Genomic DNA, 18076 nt, shown 5'->3' on the forward strand with positions numbered 1-18076 from the left:
CTTGTAGCGCGCTGCACCACCCCCAGTAACCCCAGTACATGCATATGTACGGCGTCACAGCACTCTCCCCCAAATTCGCCCTAGTCCCGTCTCGGCAGCACAACTCGGTCGGTCTACGACCAGACTAGCATGAAGAGAAACGATTGCGCCGTGCACCGCCAAACTTCTTTGTCAGGCCATGGACATCAAATGACAGCCGCCTGCAACGCGCGACATCACGGCCTGTGACGGCGATACAACCGACTGCTGACCGCTCCTCGGCTGCGGACCATGTGAGGCGCCTCGAGACGGCAATTCCAGCGCCTGTTTGCCCGCCCTCTGCCCTCGCTGCCTCTGCCTCTGCCCACTGCAAGCCTCGCCTCGTCTCGCCCAAGCCCAGCGCCAGACCAGGCCATCGAAGGCTTCCACGTTACCATCTCTGCCCTTCCCCGGGCCCCTTCAGCCCCTGCCGGCCCCCTCGAAGCCTCAATTCGCCCGGCCCTCGCGCTGGGCATGAGGCGGTCTGCAGGCGCACCCTCCCAGCGCCATGGCCGCAGCTCCTGGTTCGTCTCGCTCTCTTCCGTCTCTCTCCATCTTCATGTCGTTGTCGTGTCTTGTCTTGCTGCCACCGCCCCATCTCGTGTCGACTCTGACCTGTCTGCTCCAGCTTCTGCGACGCTCGCCATCTCCGACTCTCCTCCGCCCGGGAACTCGCCCGCAAAGGCTGATGCCGCGACGGAGTCGTCCGCAACTCCCGGACCCCAGTCTGAGACGCCGATCCGCACGTCTAACCATGGTATGTAAGAGGCCGAGGAAGCTCTGCCCGACCTCGGGTGTCGATGCCCGCTTGGCAACAATGGATTTCAATGCTCATCGCAGTGCCCAGATGTGACCGAAGTCCCGGACGGAGCCTCCATCCACACCACGGATGGCCGCGTCAAGAACCCTGTGCCGAGCAAGCTAAAGGGCAAGGCCGACAACAAGAATGGCAACTTTGGCGTCATGCACATCGACATAAATAGCTCACAAGCTGCCCTTCGAAACGCTGCCGCAAAGCGCACGAGCGAGGAGACGGAAGCTGCGGCGAGGCTGGCTAACATGCGCGGCTACCAGTCTATCAAACGCAGCAAGCTGGCTTGGATCCCGCCGTCTGAATCGGATCCGCGCTCCTCCGCCCCGACCTACGGGGCTTCGCAGAATGGCTATCTCAATGCCCCCTACCCTCTGCCCGCCCGTCCCCTGGGGCCCCTGCCGCACGAGGCCAAGGCGGAACAGGCTCGTCTTCTCACATTGCTGCGCAGCTTGAACCCCCTCGTAGTCGTGGATCAGCTGTGCAAGGCATTGGCCTACTTTGGGGGCATCCCCGGGGCTCCTTCTTCTCACGACTTTGTCTTCCCAGAGAGCCAGCGCAACAATGGTCAGGGTTCCATTTTCGTCGGCTGGGTAGCCGAGATATTCCCTCCAGTCGAAGGAAACCCCACGGCCATAGCGCCGCACCCCTCGCTTCAGAGCGCCGAAATTGCCTCTGCTGCTGCTGCCGCCGTCACAGTCGCTTCTCCAGACATGCCCGCTTCGTCCCAACCTTCGACCGTATCCCATCCCGCCACCGCTCCTCCCGCTCCTCCCGCTCCTCCCGCTCTTGCCGCTCTTCCCGCTCAACCTACCTCCACGGATACAACAGCAGAAGCTTCGAAACCTCCAGAGACGCAGAATGCCCCCGCTGCGACTCCCGTTAAGAGGCCGAGAGGACGGCCAAAGGGGAGCAAGAGCTCCAAACCTCGGATCGACAAAGGCATCAAGAAGTCGGACTTGGCGCATCATCACGCGTCCAGCCAGGCGGACGGACAGGGCCCACACAATGCCCTCAACCTATCCCAGCACGACCAGACTTCCAGCGAGCAGCGAAATGGGCTGCATAATCCGGCCTTCCCCGGCGATATCCCAGCACATCTGGACCCTGACTCCAGCATCGTGAGCACTCCAGGGACGGGCAAGAAGAGGGGTCGACCGAAGGGGTCTAAGAACCGACCAAAGAACACTCCAGATGCAAGCCAAGCGGCGACGGCTGCCGACGCTTCTCAAAATCTGCTACCCGCATCGACAAGCTCCCATCCAATTGCGCCCTCGCCTTTATCACATAAGTCCACAGGAAGTCTGAATAATATTCCCTCCTACGCAACTTCAATGCCGTCCAGGACAGACCACCACCAGCAACAGCAGCAGCAGCAGCAGAACCCCTCGCCGACGATGCAAGAGAGCGCGGTTGGGCAGCACGGCGTACACATGGCCGCGCGGAATCCTCAGACGAGCCAGACAGCAAGCATTCCGGCCGTCAGTAGCTGGGCCGGCTCGGGAATGCAGTCTCTAGATCAGTATCGCTCGGCTAACAACCACTCGCATCTGAAGAAGAGGAAAATCGGCGACGCAGCGCAGTTGGCCAGGGATTCACTATCGGCACTCGCAGCCCCGGATGCCTCCTCGCAGATGCGCCACGGCGACGAGAGTTCGTTACAGATGGCTCCCACTGATTCGGCTGCCATGAAGCGCCGGCGGGTGTCGCGTGAGTCGATGCAGAACCCCATGTTCAGCAATATCGACACCCAATCCGGCCGCGTGGGCATGAACACGTCACCAATACTCAACAATAACTACAACAGCATCTCCCAGGCCATGGCCACCAATAATTTTGACACTCAGCTGGCCAGTGCTGCGGTTAGGAAAGCGTCGACTCAGCAGCATCTTCAGCAGCAGCAGCAGCACCCCCAGCGATCGCCAACACAAGCCCAAGGCCAGAATGTCAACCAGTCGCTCCAGAATCAGCAACAGCCGCAGCAATTTACGCCTCAGCGCCCGCAGCAGCAAAATCCAGGGATGCGCCCACCACAGCTTCAGCAGGGAGGACACATGGGGCCAGGATCCTCGAGACCTAGGCCGGGCCAGATGTACGGCAACAGCCCTACAGGAATGACCTCGCAAGGGTTCTACGCCCAGACGAGGCAACTACCAGGACAGCTGGGGCACGTCGCTGGCGGCGGCGGCGGCAGCAGCAGCTTTGCTAGAGCCACGGGCAGCGGCCAAGCGTCACAGTTTAGGTCGTCTAACATGGCAAGGCAGAGCTCCGACGACCGCGCCGTCAGTCTGTCGCAGCAAGCGTCTCTGGCCATTTCGCGCAGTCAGGCAGGCCAGCAGCAGCAGACGCCCCCAGCTCGCCACCCGTCGTCCGGCTTCACCAACGGCCAGCAAGCGCCCGCGACATCGGCATCTGTGCCGACGACATCGAGCCTGAGCCAATTCCAGAACTTTGCAGAGCACAGCTACCTGGACATGGACTACGGGCTTAACGAGCGCGACGTCCAGGACGCCGCGGCGGCGTTTGGCGACTCGACGCAGCTGGAGGCGGCGCTGGCAGAAGGCAACATCAGAGAGAGGCTTTACCAGGTCATGGCTAATCGCCAATAGGAGGGCAGTCCTTTCTTCTGGTTGTGGAACGAGTGATGTAACGTTTGCTTTGCTGGCTGATTGGGTTCGCATTGGGCTTTATATATTGATTGCATTTCGGCGTTTCTACTATGAAGGCAAAACACACGAGGAAAAGAAAAAAAAGTTCAGCGCATGTAACGTGAGGTTGAGACCGGTCTGTTCTTGTCTTCTTTTGCCTTGCCGTGGGGGGGTTCGGTTCTGTTTCTTTCGACTCCAACAAAAGAGAAAAAAAAGATGAAACTTGCTTTATGTTTTTTTTCTACCGTCAATTTCTACAGGGAAGTTGTTTGGCGCAGGTATGCATCTGGACGGGTTTGAGTTCTTGTCAAGAGGAGTTTCAAGGGCAAAAACGGTGTTATCTATTTCTTTTTCGATCTATGTGGCTTGTCTGTCTGTCTGGCTGAATGCGCTATTCCTTGTTTTCCAACTGAGGAGATGAAGGGGGAAGGTTGAAATGTGTGTGTATTGATGATATTTTTTTGTTGTGTCAGGATGATGCACGTCTCCTGCGTTCACTGTCTGAAAGGCACGATGTGAGATATATCTGTGTGTATGTATACGTTCTTGAGTGTGTGTCTTTGGGTGGTGGTCAATGGGACGTGATGAAGCTTTGTACGGCGGCGTTCTCCCTTTTTCCTTTTCCCCTTTTGTTTCTCGTCTGCTGAAGTAGCTTTCGCTGATATTCATGAGTCAAGGGAAAAAGCGAAGCATGGAGGCAATACTCAAGTCTATAGACAGTGTCACGAATACGACGAATACTAATCACGCCCACGCTCTCAGTATGTTATTGTATATATCACACAAGTTCATGCACAAGTCCGTCCTCGTACAGAGATATGTATTGTTGATAAATTCTCGGTCTCCAATTACTTTGTACATCAGCGCTACATAGTCGAACAAGACGTAGATACCAATAACCCCCAACAGGGCTATCACGCTGACTTTGATCAACAGAACAAAGAGTCAAAAGACGTTCGACAGCGTCGAAAGACTCGACACGCAAAGACGATTGATGGATGAAAACAGGAAGCGAAAGAGGCTATATCAAGACCCAGTTGTGTGTGCAAAGATGAGAACAACAAAGGCTCAGCAAGGCTAGATAGATGAATAGATAGCTAGATCAAGAGAGAGAGAGAGAGAGAGAGAGAGAGGCGGAAAAATACAAAGGAACGAACTGTCGCAGTTCTATGCATTCATATCGAGCAATAGACGGCCCAGCTCCGTAGAATGACACATAAGAAATGAACGCAAGATATAAAGGAAATCTTTGATGGAATGGCCTAAAAAGCACAGGATCTGACAAAAGTCCGTAAGAGGAACGGCGAAACGACAAAGAACCACACTCTGTTTAAAGCCCAGAATAATTCGAACCCAAAAACTTCCCCATGTTCTCGTGGGTATTCCTCCAAGATCCCAGAAAGTGTCTTCCCATCCCGCAGAACAAGAGAAAAAGGAACAAGATATGAAACGCCTGCAAATGCTTCTTTTGGTGTCGACGAGGACACGCAACAACGCAAGGAAATGTGGTATAGGCCAGTAGTTATGCTTGGCTCGGAAAAGGAAAGATGGCAAGCTCGTATGAAGCAAGCGTGTATAGTGACAAGAAAGGTTGTGAACCCGTGTATGTATGGGAACGAGTAGATATAATCAGAGTAGGTAAGGTTAATCCGCGTCGTCATGGAGGGCTGAAATCGGTGGTCTGACCGAGTCAGAGATCTGGCGGCCGTAGCACCATTCGTCCTCCTCCTCCATGCCGTCCTCGCGGATCAGCTCCAGCATGACCTGCTGGTTCCGCTTAATGTCCTGCGGCCGATTCACAATCTTGCGATCCAGAATCATGGCCTCGGCTGTGGTTAGCCAGATGCTCTGCAGCGATGGCAGGTCCCCTAGCAGATCCTTGGCCTGGTCGCGCTCCAGAGGCGCCATGGGCGCATCGGCCGAGAGGCTGGTGTTGAAGACGCTGTACGGCATCTCCATCCCGGAGGCGGTATAGTCCACCGATCCCCACGGACTCCTGCGGCCGCTGTCGCTGAACGATGACCGGTGCGGGGGCCGATCGCTGCTGGTTGACTTCTTTCGTCCAAAGCTCTTCAACAGCCGGCCTTTGGAGGAAGCCTCATTGGCGGGCGGCCTGGTCAAAGAGGCGTACCAGGTGTCAACAGCAGCCCGGCGGTTGTTGTAGCCCTTGGTCTCCCATAGTCTCTCGACCTGACGAAGGCCGCCAAGGCACAAGATGGCGACATGGACCTCGTCCGGCGGCCGCTCCCTCAGGTAACCACGAAGCGATCGCTCCACGCGACCAACGTACGTCGGCGGTCGCAGGCGGCGGCAAAAGGACGAAATGACGAGGGGGAAGACTTCGTGGACCCTCAACAACGTCCGGTCGTCGTACATGTCCATGATGCGCTTCTCGATCGGGTTCACCGTGTACGGCTCCTTCGTCAGGCCGTGTCCGTTTTCTGCAATGTACTCCAGGTGCAGCTTCCTATACATCTCGAAGAAGTGGAAAACGGTGAATAGGAGGGGTATCAATCGTCGGCGCATGCGCTCGTGCTGTGGTGCGAATGCCAGCCGCTGGGCTTCCGTCTGTCGTAGGAAGATGTCTTTGGTGATCCATTCGCACATTAGGTATGAAAGCTTCGCCGCGACATGTAGCCGATGCCACAAGCTACACAAGTAGTGGAAGTTGATCTCGGAGTTGTCCGGCACGGGGTACAGGCGAGTGGCATAGGCGGGTATGTGGTCCCGTAGTAGATGTCGGACGATGAACGTCTCGTTGAGGGTGATGCGCGCGTGCCATGATTTCGAGGCTAATCGGAGGTTAAGAATATCTGTCAATGGGAGAGAGGAGATGATTTGGAATTGAAGCTCGGTCGGCAGCCCGAAGAATAGTTGATCGAAGGCGACGCTAGAGGGAAGACGCAGTTAGCAGCTGTGTATCTACTGGAAATGGCGGTTCGCAGAGGGGATCCGGATTGATTCCAAGCCTTCTTCTTCCTTGCTCTTCTTGGGGTTGATGCATCATGACAAACCTTTTTCGCGTCGAATCCGTCGAGGCTCTGATGGGTAGAGCCACAGCGGTCGCGTCCGCATCGCTCCTGGTGTGCTTGAGGGCGACCTTTTGTCGGATGCCGCCGAAGAATCGTCTGTTCTGCTTCGAGTCGCTGGGCCTAATGGCGTCCACGTCCGGAACCTTTGCTTCTCGCAGCGGCAGGATGAACCTCGACGTCGCCTGTGCGTTGGCGGTGGCGGCAGCTGTCGTCGTTGTCGTCGTTGTCGAGGCGCCCGAGTCGGCAGATTCCGCCTGCTGGCGGCTCGCGTGCAGCTGGTTGAGCTTCTCGAAGTAGCGCTCGGAGGCGAACTCGGTGAGGTGCGGCGGATCCATGGCGACGCGCCGGGGAGGGTGTTGTTGGTGATGAGGCTCAGCCATGATGGGCGGCAGAGACGAGGTGAACGAGCGACGAGATACAAGAATCTATGGGTGACGAGCGGCCGCGGCCAGCTCGGGGAGTTGAAGGCGTCTCTATTGTCGGACGCAGGGAGACAGCAGCCGTCTTAACATGGCGGGGGTCGATATGGCGAATCCGCCCAGCAGGGAGGGAACAGATGCAGAGAGAGAGGACAAGAGGAGAGGGGGAGGCGGAGGATTGCGGCGACTCCAAGGGCGGCGTCTGTTGTCTTTGGCCGGTCGTCTCGTCTCGTCTCGGCTGCGGCGTCGCTCTGGCGGTTTGGGCTGCGTGCCTTCGTGTAAATCCAAGTCCAAGCAGGTGAATGTGAGCGACTTCTATCGGATGCGGCGGCGCAGGATTTCTTGTAAGGCGTGTGAAGGCGGGCAGAAACACAGGCCAGAGGCTACGCGATGCAGGACAGGGCAAGGCTGTCTTGGGGTCGGAGGGAGGAAGAGAGAGATGAGTGTGTGGACGAGCAGAGAGGATTGCGATAGGGAAGAGAAAGCGTCAAGGGCAGAACAGAACAGAACAGGGCAGTGGAACAGGGCTCTCTGCTGGGGGGGGGGGGACTGGGGACGGATACTACTACCTAGTAAGTATCCCCGTATGTATTGCTGTTGCTATCTCTACCTTCCTACCTACCTACGCAGTATAGTCCCTATCTACCTAGGTAGGTGGCGGACGGGGAGGCGCCCGGGGGGGAGGGGGGGCCATCTTTTGGGGGATCCGGAGCGCTGTTTGGGGGCGCGCAGGCGCTGTAGGGACAGTGCAGTGCAGTGCAGAGCACCACTGAAGGCACCTCCCAGCGACGGCACCAAGGGGCACCCTCTGGCACCCCCCCCCCCCCCCTTCTGCCACTCTGCGCCAGTCGCTGCAAAAGGGCGAGGCATTGCCGCGGCGCTGATTCGCCCAGGACGGCGGTTTGGCCGGCGCAATAGTGGAGCTGCTGAGGGAAAAGGTGCCAAAGGCTGCTGGAGCCAGCGACCGAGGGCCACGTTTGGGGGGGCGCGGGCACACGGTGGCGGCAGTCAGTCCGACGCACGGTGCCGCCGCCGCAAGCAGGGCCCTTGGGGGAAACATGGACTTGCCTCGTGGCCGCGCGCAGGGGGGCGTACAGGTAGAAACCCAGAGGCGGACGCCCCGTACAGTGCGGCGTCTGCCTTGGGATGCGGCGTCCGGGGCATTTTCTGGGGCGGGAGGCTGTCATTGGCACTCGCGTCTGCGCTTCTCCGCTTCCTGCTGCCAGCGGCTGTCTGGAGGCTTGTCGCCATGAGCCAAATCGGCCCTCTGTGGGCCAGGCCAAGTCGGGCCGCACAGTAGCGCCGCGAGCAATCCGCACGATGACGGATCCCCCTCGTGCCCTTTGTTCCCGTACCCATATGAACACTGGGCGCAGGGCAAGGGGAGTTGATACCACTACTAGGTAGTAGTAGGTATGGAAAGGTTGTACGTACGCAGTAGAGCACTGTACATAGACACCTAAGATACCTGGTCCCGTCACCTATCTCTGTCCAGCAGTCAAGAGATGCCTAGGTAATCGCGACTCGTCGAAACACAGCACGCGGGGACAGATAAGATATTACATATAGTACCTTAGGTACCTACTGCGAGTGCGATGACTCGGTTGCCCCGAGGTACTTCCTGAGCGACGTCCTAGTCCAGAGATATCACAGCGCTTGTCGTCGTCGCGTGCGCTGCTGAGACTTCACCAATCTGGCATTTAGCCGAACGGGAATCAATCAATTACACTTATCTCCTCGGGCTGTCATCGTCCCCAGAAGAATAATACATACATAAAAGCCTATGCACGTTGCCTACAGTGCGCGATAACGTCACAGTACGGAAAAAGGAACATATCCAAGGGGAAAAAAGAGCAAGGGCGAGGGAGAAAAGAAAAGGTCCAGGGAAGGAACCTGGAGCTAGGGCAAAGATGCCTTGCTAGAGGCAAGTACCTCGTGCCCGCAACGCAGGTTCCCAGAGCCACTCCATCGGACCTGCTGGTTTTTTTTTTTTTTTTTGCTTTCGTTTTAGCAACCTCGGAAGCTTCTCAAGTCCCTTCCTTCCTTCCATACCAGATACCCAGCCGCAGGGCCCCCGCTAGTCCCAAGAGGGCCGTAGCCTCTGGCTGCCCATTCGAGCGGCTGTCTCTTGTGTCTCTTTTGTCTCTTTTCCAGCAAGGTCCCAGGTCCTTTTTTCCTTTTCCATCTCGTGCGTATTTACAGTACCTACGCAAAAGTACGGGGTACTCCGGCCGTCCATCCGTCCGTCCATCCGTATCGCTGCTCTGATTGAACACGGACTCTGATTCGACGGCCCTGACGCTATCGCTTGCTACCTAGGTATCGTGTTTGATGTTTGATTGCTTGCGTGCGAGAGCCTCTTCGGGCCACAATCCACAATCGCGATCCACAGCCGCACAGCATCCCCAAGACGGCCGAGGCTCCATATGGCAGCAGCCGGACCGTGGAGATGGGGCTCGTCGGTCTTGGGGAGCCTCAGTCATCATTGCGCTGCTCAGTCTCGACGACGATGCGGACGGGCGCCGGTGGCAAAACGCGCCTTTGATCATGTCTCCTCAATCGGGTTTGTTCGACCTGTAACATCATCTCTCTCCTCTGCATCACTTGAGCCTTCTCGTATTGCTGGCGAGGCCGTGCGCCGTGATGGCTCCAGAGAGGGGAGGAGGAGAGGAGACGGACAAACAAACAACGCACACCAACCGCCTGCTGCTACTTTCTCCTGCTATGACGGATAGGGCACGATGACCCCCAGGCCGGACCAGATGCCACTTGTGCGAGTGTCATTTTCTAGCTTCATGCGCGTGAGAGCGAACACACATCGTCCTTGCTCCATCCTGTTCGCGCATGGCGCCCTCCGCACATACTACTACAACGACTGATATAGCCAGTGCTACGCGGCTCCAACGACGTTGTGGACTCTCAATTCCCGGCTTCTTTTGCTTCTTTTCCCGAGGGCGGGTTATCCATCGAGATCCGACGCAATGCCTACGCGAAGTCGAACGTGGTCTGCCATCTCTTTCTTCTATCTCTTATCTGTCGATTCTCAACTTCAGCTTGGTCTGTTTGATTAGTTCGTCCGATGATAACATGCGAGCACAGGAGCAAACTTTCTAGGCTGCTGGCATGGCCTTGCCGATGGCAGGTTGACCCGTCATTGTGAGCCGATGGCTTCCTGTGTGGAATGCTCCCTGCCCTCTGCCCTGCTTTCACCACATCATCCCGGAGCCTGGAGCGCCCAACATGCCCATCCTATGCCGTACGCCAACCGACATGCATGAGATTACTCCTCACTATGCATCACGAAGCCGACGTTGCGGCGTTACCACAATGGGATGCTAGCCGTGGCGTCGCGGCAGACCGTCCCGGCCGGACTCCCTTCCTGGCTAGAGATGGAAATCACAGACTCGGAAAAGCCTGCGAGGGGGGCACCGTCAATGCCCCCGTATGCCACGGATAGGGCTGGGCCAACGAAGCAGACTCGGGCATGGAATGAGAGAGCAGGCAGGCACCTCGGTCTCGAAACCCCGTGGTTAGGACAGGGCAGTGTGGGAAACAGGGACGATGCAGAAGACGAGACAAAGAGGGAGGAGGAGGCCACCGCGGCCCTACTCCGGCCGTTCTGGTGTCTCATGGAATTGTCGATCCAAACACGAGAGGACAAGACTGCAGCAGCGAGTGATGAGTGGCCCAGTCCATGCCCATGCCTTACCCCGACGAGCAGGCTCCCCACACCAACCAGGTCTCGCCGTTGATTGGAAAAAGAGAAAACGTTGCGCAACAGAAGAGGACCATGGCAACTCGAAGTCACCAGGTGCTACAATGTACCTTTGGCACGTCGCATTGCCGTGTTGAGTTAGGATCCCATGGCGGGCGAGACAAGCGTCACGGAGCTGGCAGCGGGTGCTCGTTGCTGGTTTCCGTCTGCCTTGTTGATCCTCCAGTACAGTCGTCATGGTGGGCGGCCCGGTAGATGGGGGGCGGATGATGAAGTCATTTCATCTCGAAGCCATCGAACAACTACCGAAGGTGTCGCCCTTGTTACTGGCTGAATGTGCCGACATGCATCCAGAGTAGGCAATGCTGTGATGCCCCAAACGGACAAGATGTGCGGTTTGGGTTGTAGGGGAAAACAAGCTATGAACTGCGTGTGTTCAGCAAGCAGTCAGGATTTAAGAGGAGGAAATGATTTGTCTACGTAGTGTGTGTGGTGTGTGTGTGTGTGTGACACTTGTTGGCGTTGTGTCGGCCTTTGCTGTATCATTCGGGGACTACCTAACATTTGATAGCACTGAACAACAGCATGCTACAGTACTAACCAGCAGGTTCCTGTTTCTCTCCTCTGATTGACTGTTGACAGCGTTAACTTATCTGCCTTTACTCCGTATTAGATTCTCAAATATTTACACAACTGCCGTACCGGTATTAGCACTCACCAACGAATCAACGAGCCTGATCCTCGCTCATAGTACTGTAGTACTGTAATTCAATTCAACTAGTAATAAGATGAGTGCCGTCAGAGATCGCCCGCAGCAAGTGGGAATTAAAGCACCGTGGCCGTTTCACGTCTATGGACTGTGGCCCGGCAAGCATCACCACCAGACGACGATCTTAGTCACAGCAAACCAGGCAACCAGGTCAGGGCGACTGTTCAGTCGGGTATTTTGCATTTTACCGAACAAACCAACCATTTGCTGCTAATCCGGATAAAGCAGTCCCGCAAGCAAGGGTTGTCAAATCGGAAGGGCTCCCAATGCCTGACCTTATAAGACAAAACTCACCTTGAGATGTCCCGTACAGTGTCCTATTGTGTGTTTTCTACTAGTACCGACTAATCTATATAGTACTACAGTACAGTATCTATTACCGATACTATCCAAGATACACCGAGTCAGTAGCTACTTGTATCTTCGACGACTTCCCACGCATCCGGGCCTTTGCACTGGAGCGCGGTGACGTTGCCCAGACGTGACGCAGTACTATGTACATAGTAAGTAGCTCTGCAGGATCGCGAGTCACCGATCAAAAGAGGTCCCCATATTTTGCATGCCTGCGCCGGGGAGCTCGGAATGGGGCTCGTTGTCTTCACCATCAAGGTGACAAGTAGTAGTAATACCAACCAGCTTCATTTGCGGTGAGATAAAGACGCACAGTAATCAAGAAAACATTTCTCCCGTGCTACCTCATCACTGGTGGGAAGGAAAGAAACTGAATGTTACCGTAGCTGCTGGATGAACAAATGCAGCAGTGGAACGATTGACCGAGTTCCTTGTGGCGGGACGACGGACGGGGGTAAGCCATGGCTGACCGGGATGACACAGTAGCACCGACCCGGAGCTGAGGAATGTATGTAATGCACAGGATATTCTTACGGAGCTCGCCAGGTCCTTACGGTATTACTACAGTACCTACCTTACGATACGGGTGCGGTAGGTAGGTACGGTAGCATCGAGATACATACCTAGTCGCGGAGATGCAGAATCAAAAGAACCTGAGGTAAGGCAGCAAGGCAGTAACCTTACGAAGTATCGCCTGCAGTTGCACATACCGACTGCAACGTCAAAGAGGAAGAAGAGCTGCAAAATCTCGCCTCGTTCAAAGGACCGATACGGGCAGCCCCCCCCATTCAACTTCCCGATTGGAGCCGCAGCTCAACTGGGGTTGAGCAACATGCAGTCTTTGTTGCGAGTCTGCCAGTAATATTATTTACACGAATGGATGGATGGATGGGATGGAACGGTGGTTTTTCTGGTTGGGTTCAATTTTTCTCGGAGGATTCCTGCAAGCTTTGGGACCGAATTGCCGCGTCCACTCGGATGCTTCCGGGGAACAAACCTACCACCACCCTTTGTTTGCTTCCACTCCCCCCTCTATTTTACAGTGCCCTCTTGTCGTGTCATCATGAGACTTTTATCAAGTCGTCTTGCTTATAATGGGAGAATAGTCCATTGAGGAAGTGTCACGTCAGAATCAGCTCCCTATAGGTAGGTAGACTTATTACCGACTGTCAAAACCCGCTGAATCTACTATTGGCAGCGTGCATGCCGTCTAAGCCAAGCGACGTAATAAAAGGCGTCCACAATGCCTCCTCCGAATTGACCGAGATAACAAGAGCAAATGCATAACGCTGAGAAAGATTAAAAAAAAAAAAAAAGCCACAAGGCGCGAGTAAGCCTGCAACATCACATCACATCACAGGACAAGACATACTATGTAGTACTGCTGTACATACATAGCATGTAACAAGCTGCCGAGCGAGCAAAACAAGGTGATCCTGAGCAGAACGCCAAAACTGGGTCGGAAATATTATCCGATGATGCATTTCATCGCCCTATCAGGCGTGCTACTACATAGTACTAGTAGTACTAGCATACCTACAGTACTCGTACAGTAGCATCACTATCTATCAGGGGAGGGTCAAGACCCCGTATATCATCTCGGGCGGACTATTTGCGCTCGCTTCTTTGTTTTCTTTGTTCCCACTCTGGCAAGCCCACTCACCACTGATCCATGACCATGAGGTGCTGCTGCTAGAATCCACGGGGGGGCACGTGGAGAATATCGCCGAGGTGAAAGTGGAAGCCTGGCGATCTCTTTGTCTTCCTATTTCTCCGTCAGTTGAACTAGTATTCCAGCATCGGCTGTCGTGGTGGCGATTCAGTCAGTGCTAAGATAATACGGATAGTCTCAATCAAGAGAATGATGCCGGACTGACTGCGGGCAATTGAAGCTTAATTCGCAAGAGCCTCGCCTAAAACACAGTCGACACAATAAGTGCCTTAAAATGAATACCTACTTCATCGATAGAGTTGCTTACAAGTCCCAAACGCTTTTCTTTACCCGCCCAGTTTAACCGGCGAAATCCTCCACGGAGCTGAGCATATTCAATGGCACACCATCTCTTAACTTTTTTTTTTTTTTTACCAATCTTGACTCGCACATGGCCGGGCTCGTGCAGGAAAACTGCCCGCACCAATGAAAAGCACCGGCACCTCTTTGTGACGCAGGCAAATACTAGTAGTAGAGAGAAGAGATGAATGAGGAGATAAAGAAGAGATCCCGGTGGATTGGAACCTACGGCTTCATTCCGGTGGCATTTGCAGATTTGGGGGCCATTGTCAATCTTGCTGTTACTAGTGCGAGTCCATGCATAGACAAAGAGAGAGAGAAAAAGAGAGGAGCAGGAGAAGAAATCAAACACTGTGCATTTGAGAAAAAGAGCAGGAATCCCCGTCTCAGCTCATTGCGGGCACAGAGGTCAGATACTACTCCATACACTTACATACGTACATACTTACTGATAGGACCTCCTCGGCGGCTCTCGGGGGCGACGGGTGGAGAATGTGGAGGGCTCTACAGTAAGGTAAGGTAATAAGGAATTTTAAGCACCGGGAAGACGAACAAGCTGCAAACTTGGCTTTTGACTGCGTGAGACAAGCATTTCTGAGACTATGAGAATTAAAGTAATAATCTTCAAGACAACTCCGGAGTGCTTTCTGGCTGTCCGCTGACTCATCACTGTCGATAGCTCTAAGCTTAGGTACATAGGCTGGACAGAGGCAAAGAGGGGGGGGATTGATGGAAACGAACCACGTCTGTCTGTCTGATGCTTCATGATGATGCGCGGTTTGCGGGCTGGTGCTATTAATAACAGCACAATTTACGCAGGATAGCATCACAGATGGAGCCCAGCCCGGGAGCTGCAGGGATGCGATTGGAGGCGCACCGCCGATAAGCTGGCCTTGGGGACCCTCTGAGTGCGTCTGGAGTGACATGTTGCTCGTCACGGGATGATGAAAGAAGCAAGAACAATGATGTTGGTGATGGCTGTGATGGGAATGAAGAACAAAGAAGAACAAAGAGGTGCCACTTGGGGGTTTTGAGATTCACAGCCATCTCATCTCAACTGACTTGACGTTTGACTCTACATACTAATATAGTACCTAATACGCTGAACCCTTTGGTGTTTTGACACCACGCGAGGCGGCTCGTACCTGGACTAAGCAGAGCGCCATCGCATGGAGGACTGGTGCCATAATGCAGTTATTAATAAGACATACTACCTAGTACTTCCATCCAGGGATCTTGACCTGAATTCCGGCCATTGCCAATTGCGATGCTTGAGCCGAAATGCTGCTGCATCACCTACAATGTACATGTACCGATACCTACCTACCTTACTAGGTACCACCAAGAGACTGTCGGTTGAAGCAAGACCGGCAACCGCAGATACTACCTACCTATTAAAATACCAATACCAAACTGATCAAAACTGCAGGACTTCAACTCGAGATTATAGCCTGTAGCAAATGAAATTTGTAGATGAAAGAGACATGAAGCTATAGTAATACCCATAAACAACATCAACTCCAACCGCATCATCACCATGACAAATAAACGGCTACTAAGGTACCTAGGTAGTACTCCCATTTCCACTGGCTCCGCACACAAGCTACAGTGCCTGGACATGTGCAGCACTTGTACCTCCCCGTAATAAACCCCGAAAACCACCCCCGCGACTTTCCCTGGCCCTCTTCCAATCACGTTGCCGCAACACCGCAGAAGCTCGACTCTTTTTTTTCCCCTTCCACAACGTCCGCCCTGGAGACACAATCGAATCCCCTTTTTCCCTCGCAGAGCAGCAAACATGTACCGCCTACTGCGACTCTAACGACAACCTAGACAAGATCCAGCAGTGAACGGGGACAAAAGACAGGCGGAGGCAGAGCAAAGAGCAGGGAGACAGAGAGAGAGAGAGAGAGAGAGACAAAAAAAGATCCCCCGACTCTTGCCCCGAGTGTCACCGAGAAGAAACTCATCATCATACACCCCCCCGGGCGAGCGGACATTTGCTGCGACATACGATACAGCAACGCCTTGCCTCGTCCGGAGTACCTTCTTGACCTATTACATACCTACATACCTGCTGCAGATACTAGGTAGGAGACCACTGCTGCTGCGGCTTCGGTTACGCGTTGCGTGCTACCTGCTACCTGCTACTTGCTACTACTTGCGACTCCTTGCTCCTTGCTGCCGCCCGCCTGGAACCTTGACTTGACCCAACGAGGCCTCTTTGTCTCTGATTATCAGATCAGCTTCCTTTCGCCATGGACCCATCCTCGGGGCCTCCTCGGCCACCTGCTGATGCTGCTGCTGAGCACGAGCGCCAGCATCAGGAGGTCCAGCATGAGGCCGGGCCTGGCCTTGTCCAAGAGCAGCAGCAGCAGCAGCAGCAGCCGCGGCATGAATCCGAACCTCAGCCCGAGCTCCATCATCATCACCAGCCTCGTCAGTCTCAGTCTCAGTCCCAGTCCCAGTCCCAGTCCCAGTCCCAGCCCGATCAGCTGCCCGCCGTCGACAGCGCCATCGTCGCCAGGGATGACGATGCCGACGACAAGCTCGCCGCAGCCCCCGACGCCAGCTCGGACACGCCTCCCGTGGCCACCCACCTGGCTCGCTTCGAGTTCAGCGATCATGGCACCAAGATCTTGATGGTCGAGTGGTATCCTGGCGCCGCCCCCACCCTGTCCGGTCAAGATACGACGACAACGACTCCTAGCGTCGACGTCGTCTCCAGCGATAAGGCCCATGGCGGCGCCGTCAACAGAGCCTCAGGTGACGACCACGACGACAATGCATCAGCCGCGCCAGCCCGCGCGCCCCCTGGCCCCGCCGTCGTCGACGCTGCCGCATGGGAGGTCTCGTGGGCCGGCAAGTCGACCTTCCTCCCCGCCAGGGACACCGACGACGAGGACGACGCCAGGCGTCGCGTCTACTTCATGCTGCCCCCCGACGCCCCCGTGCCAGCAACCGTGACCGTCTCCTGCCCCGGCCGCCCCAGCATCGTGCTCAAGCCGCTGCCCGCCATCTTCCCCGAGCACTTCCACGTCGAGTCCGGGCCCCGGGGCGTCCTGCACACGATATGGGCCAAGAAGCGCCTGCGGGAGCTCGAGCTCGAGATGGAGGCCGAGCTGAGGGCCAACGCCGAGAGCGTCGGCCTCGAGATGGCGCTGGCGGAGAAGCAGTGGATCGTCGACAACTTCCTGCGCGCTCCTCCCTCGTCTCCTCCCGCGAGCAGCAGTAATACTACTAGTAGCAGCAACAGCGCCGCGGCCGCCACGTCTCCCCGCTCCCCCGTCTCTGGACGCCTTGGCGATAAGCTCAAGGGCTTGCGCCTGGCCACGTCGCCGGCAGACTTGGTGCCGAGCCCAGCAGGTAAGCCATCTGATTACTCGTCTCATCCAACCCCCATCATGCCCATCCCACTCCTGATAGCGCTTCGCCTCGCCTCGCCCGCTCAGTCTCGGACTAATACAATGAGTTGCCCCGAAACCAGCAAACACCTTCACCAGTCCCGACAGCCAGTCCCACATGCTGTCCCCCCTTGGAGGTGACATTGCCGTGTCATCCTTCTCGGCCATTTCGCGCAGCCGCCCAACCGGCCCGATGTCCCTCGATGCTGCCCTGAGCGGCGGCACAGCACCCTCGCAGCCTGACGCGCAGGATGCCGAGGATGGCCTGTTTGCCCTGCCCATGAGCCCTCGAAGCCCGGACATGATCAAGAGTCCCTTTAGCGCCCTAGGCGTGGGCCTCTAAGGTGAGGACAAGGCGCCTCTTGCCTTCTCTTTGCCCTGGACAAGGGAGTAATAGGTGAGAGGGGGGGGAGAAGTTGTGAGAGGAGCAAGGGAGAGCCGGAGAGGAAGAGAAGACCAAGAAACAATCGATATCCGATATCCAGCATTTTCCTGTAGCCTGTTGTCCATATTTGTTAACTTTTGATACGATACCCTTGAACGCAATCGTTTGTTTCATAGTCAAGGCGATATTAGAGTCTTTGTTGATGGACATTTATACACTCCGTTCTGAACGATTGTTGCTATCTAGATATACATTATGTACGCCGTAGCCTTGTGCCTATCACCCAATGTCCCCAGTACTCTTGTATGAACTCATATGGCTTGAGTCCATGAGCTGCCAGCTCCATCCAGGTCCTCCTTGCATAGATCATGGATGATAACTATGTAAAGAATAGCCTTCTATTGCAATCCTGAAATGTATCATATCTGAAAAGTAAAAAAAAATAGCCTTCTACAAGGGTATATGTCGAGTCATTCTACCTCTAGCGAAAAGTAATGAAACCCAACCATGATG

The 18076-nt window shown here is 55.2% G+C and overlaps 3 protein-coding genes across 3 annotated transcripts; 2 read left to right on the top strand and 1 right to left on the bottom strand.

Moving 5' to 3' along the window:
• Positions 1-526: 526 nt before the first annotated feature.
• TRIREDRAFT_104691 (uncharacterized protein) lies at positions 527-3438 on the top strand (the record flags this gene model as incomplete). Its single annotated transcript, XM_006963094.1, has 3 exons — positions 527-542; positions 647-775; positions 866-3438. The coding sequence occupies 3 exons, from the start codon at positions 527-529 to the stop codon at positions 3436-3438; spliced, it is 2718 nt and encodes a 905-aa protein (XP_006963156.1).
• Positions 3439-5121: 1683 nt separating this feature from the next.
• TRIREDRAFT_120583 (uncharacterized protein) lies at positions 5122-6889 on the bottom strand (the record flags this gene model as incomplete). The annotated part of the gene is made up of 2 exons (XM_006963284.1): positions 5122-6367; positions 6492-6889. The coding sequence occupies 2 exons, from the start codon at positions 6887-6889 to the stop codon at positions 5122-5124; spliced, it is 1644 nt and encodes a 547-aa protein (XP_006963346.1).
• Positions 6890-16371: 9482 nt separating this feature from the next.
• On the top strand, positions 16372-17521 carry TRIREDRAFT_57253 (uncharacterized protein; the record flags this gene model as incomplete). Its single annotated transcript, XM_006963095.1, is given in 2 exon segments — positions 16372-17245; positions 17262-17521. Coding segments are annotated over 2 exon segments (1134 nt in total), but the record flags the coding sequence as incomplete, so codon positions are not given.
• Positions 17522-18076: the final 555 nt, after the last annotated feature.

Source organism: Trichoderma reesei, assembly GCF_000167675.1.
Source record: "Trichoderma reesei QM6a unplaced genomic scaffold TRIREscaffold_4, whole genome shotgun sequence".
Lineage (NCBI taxonomy): Eukaryota > Fungi > Ascomycota > Sordariomycetes > Hypocreales > Hypocreaceae > Trichoderma > Trichoderma reesei.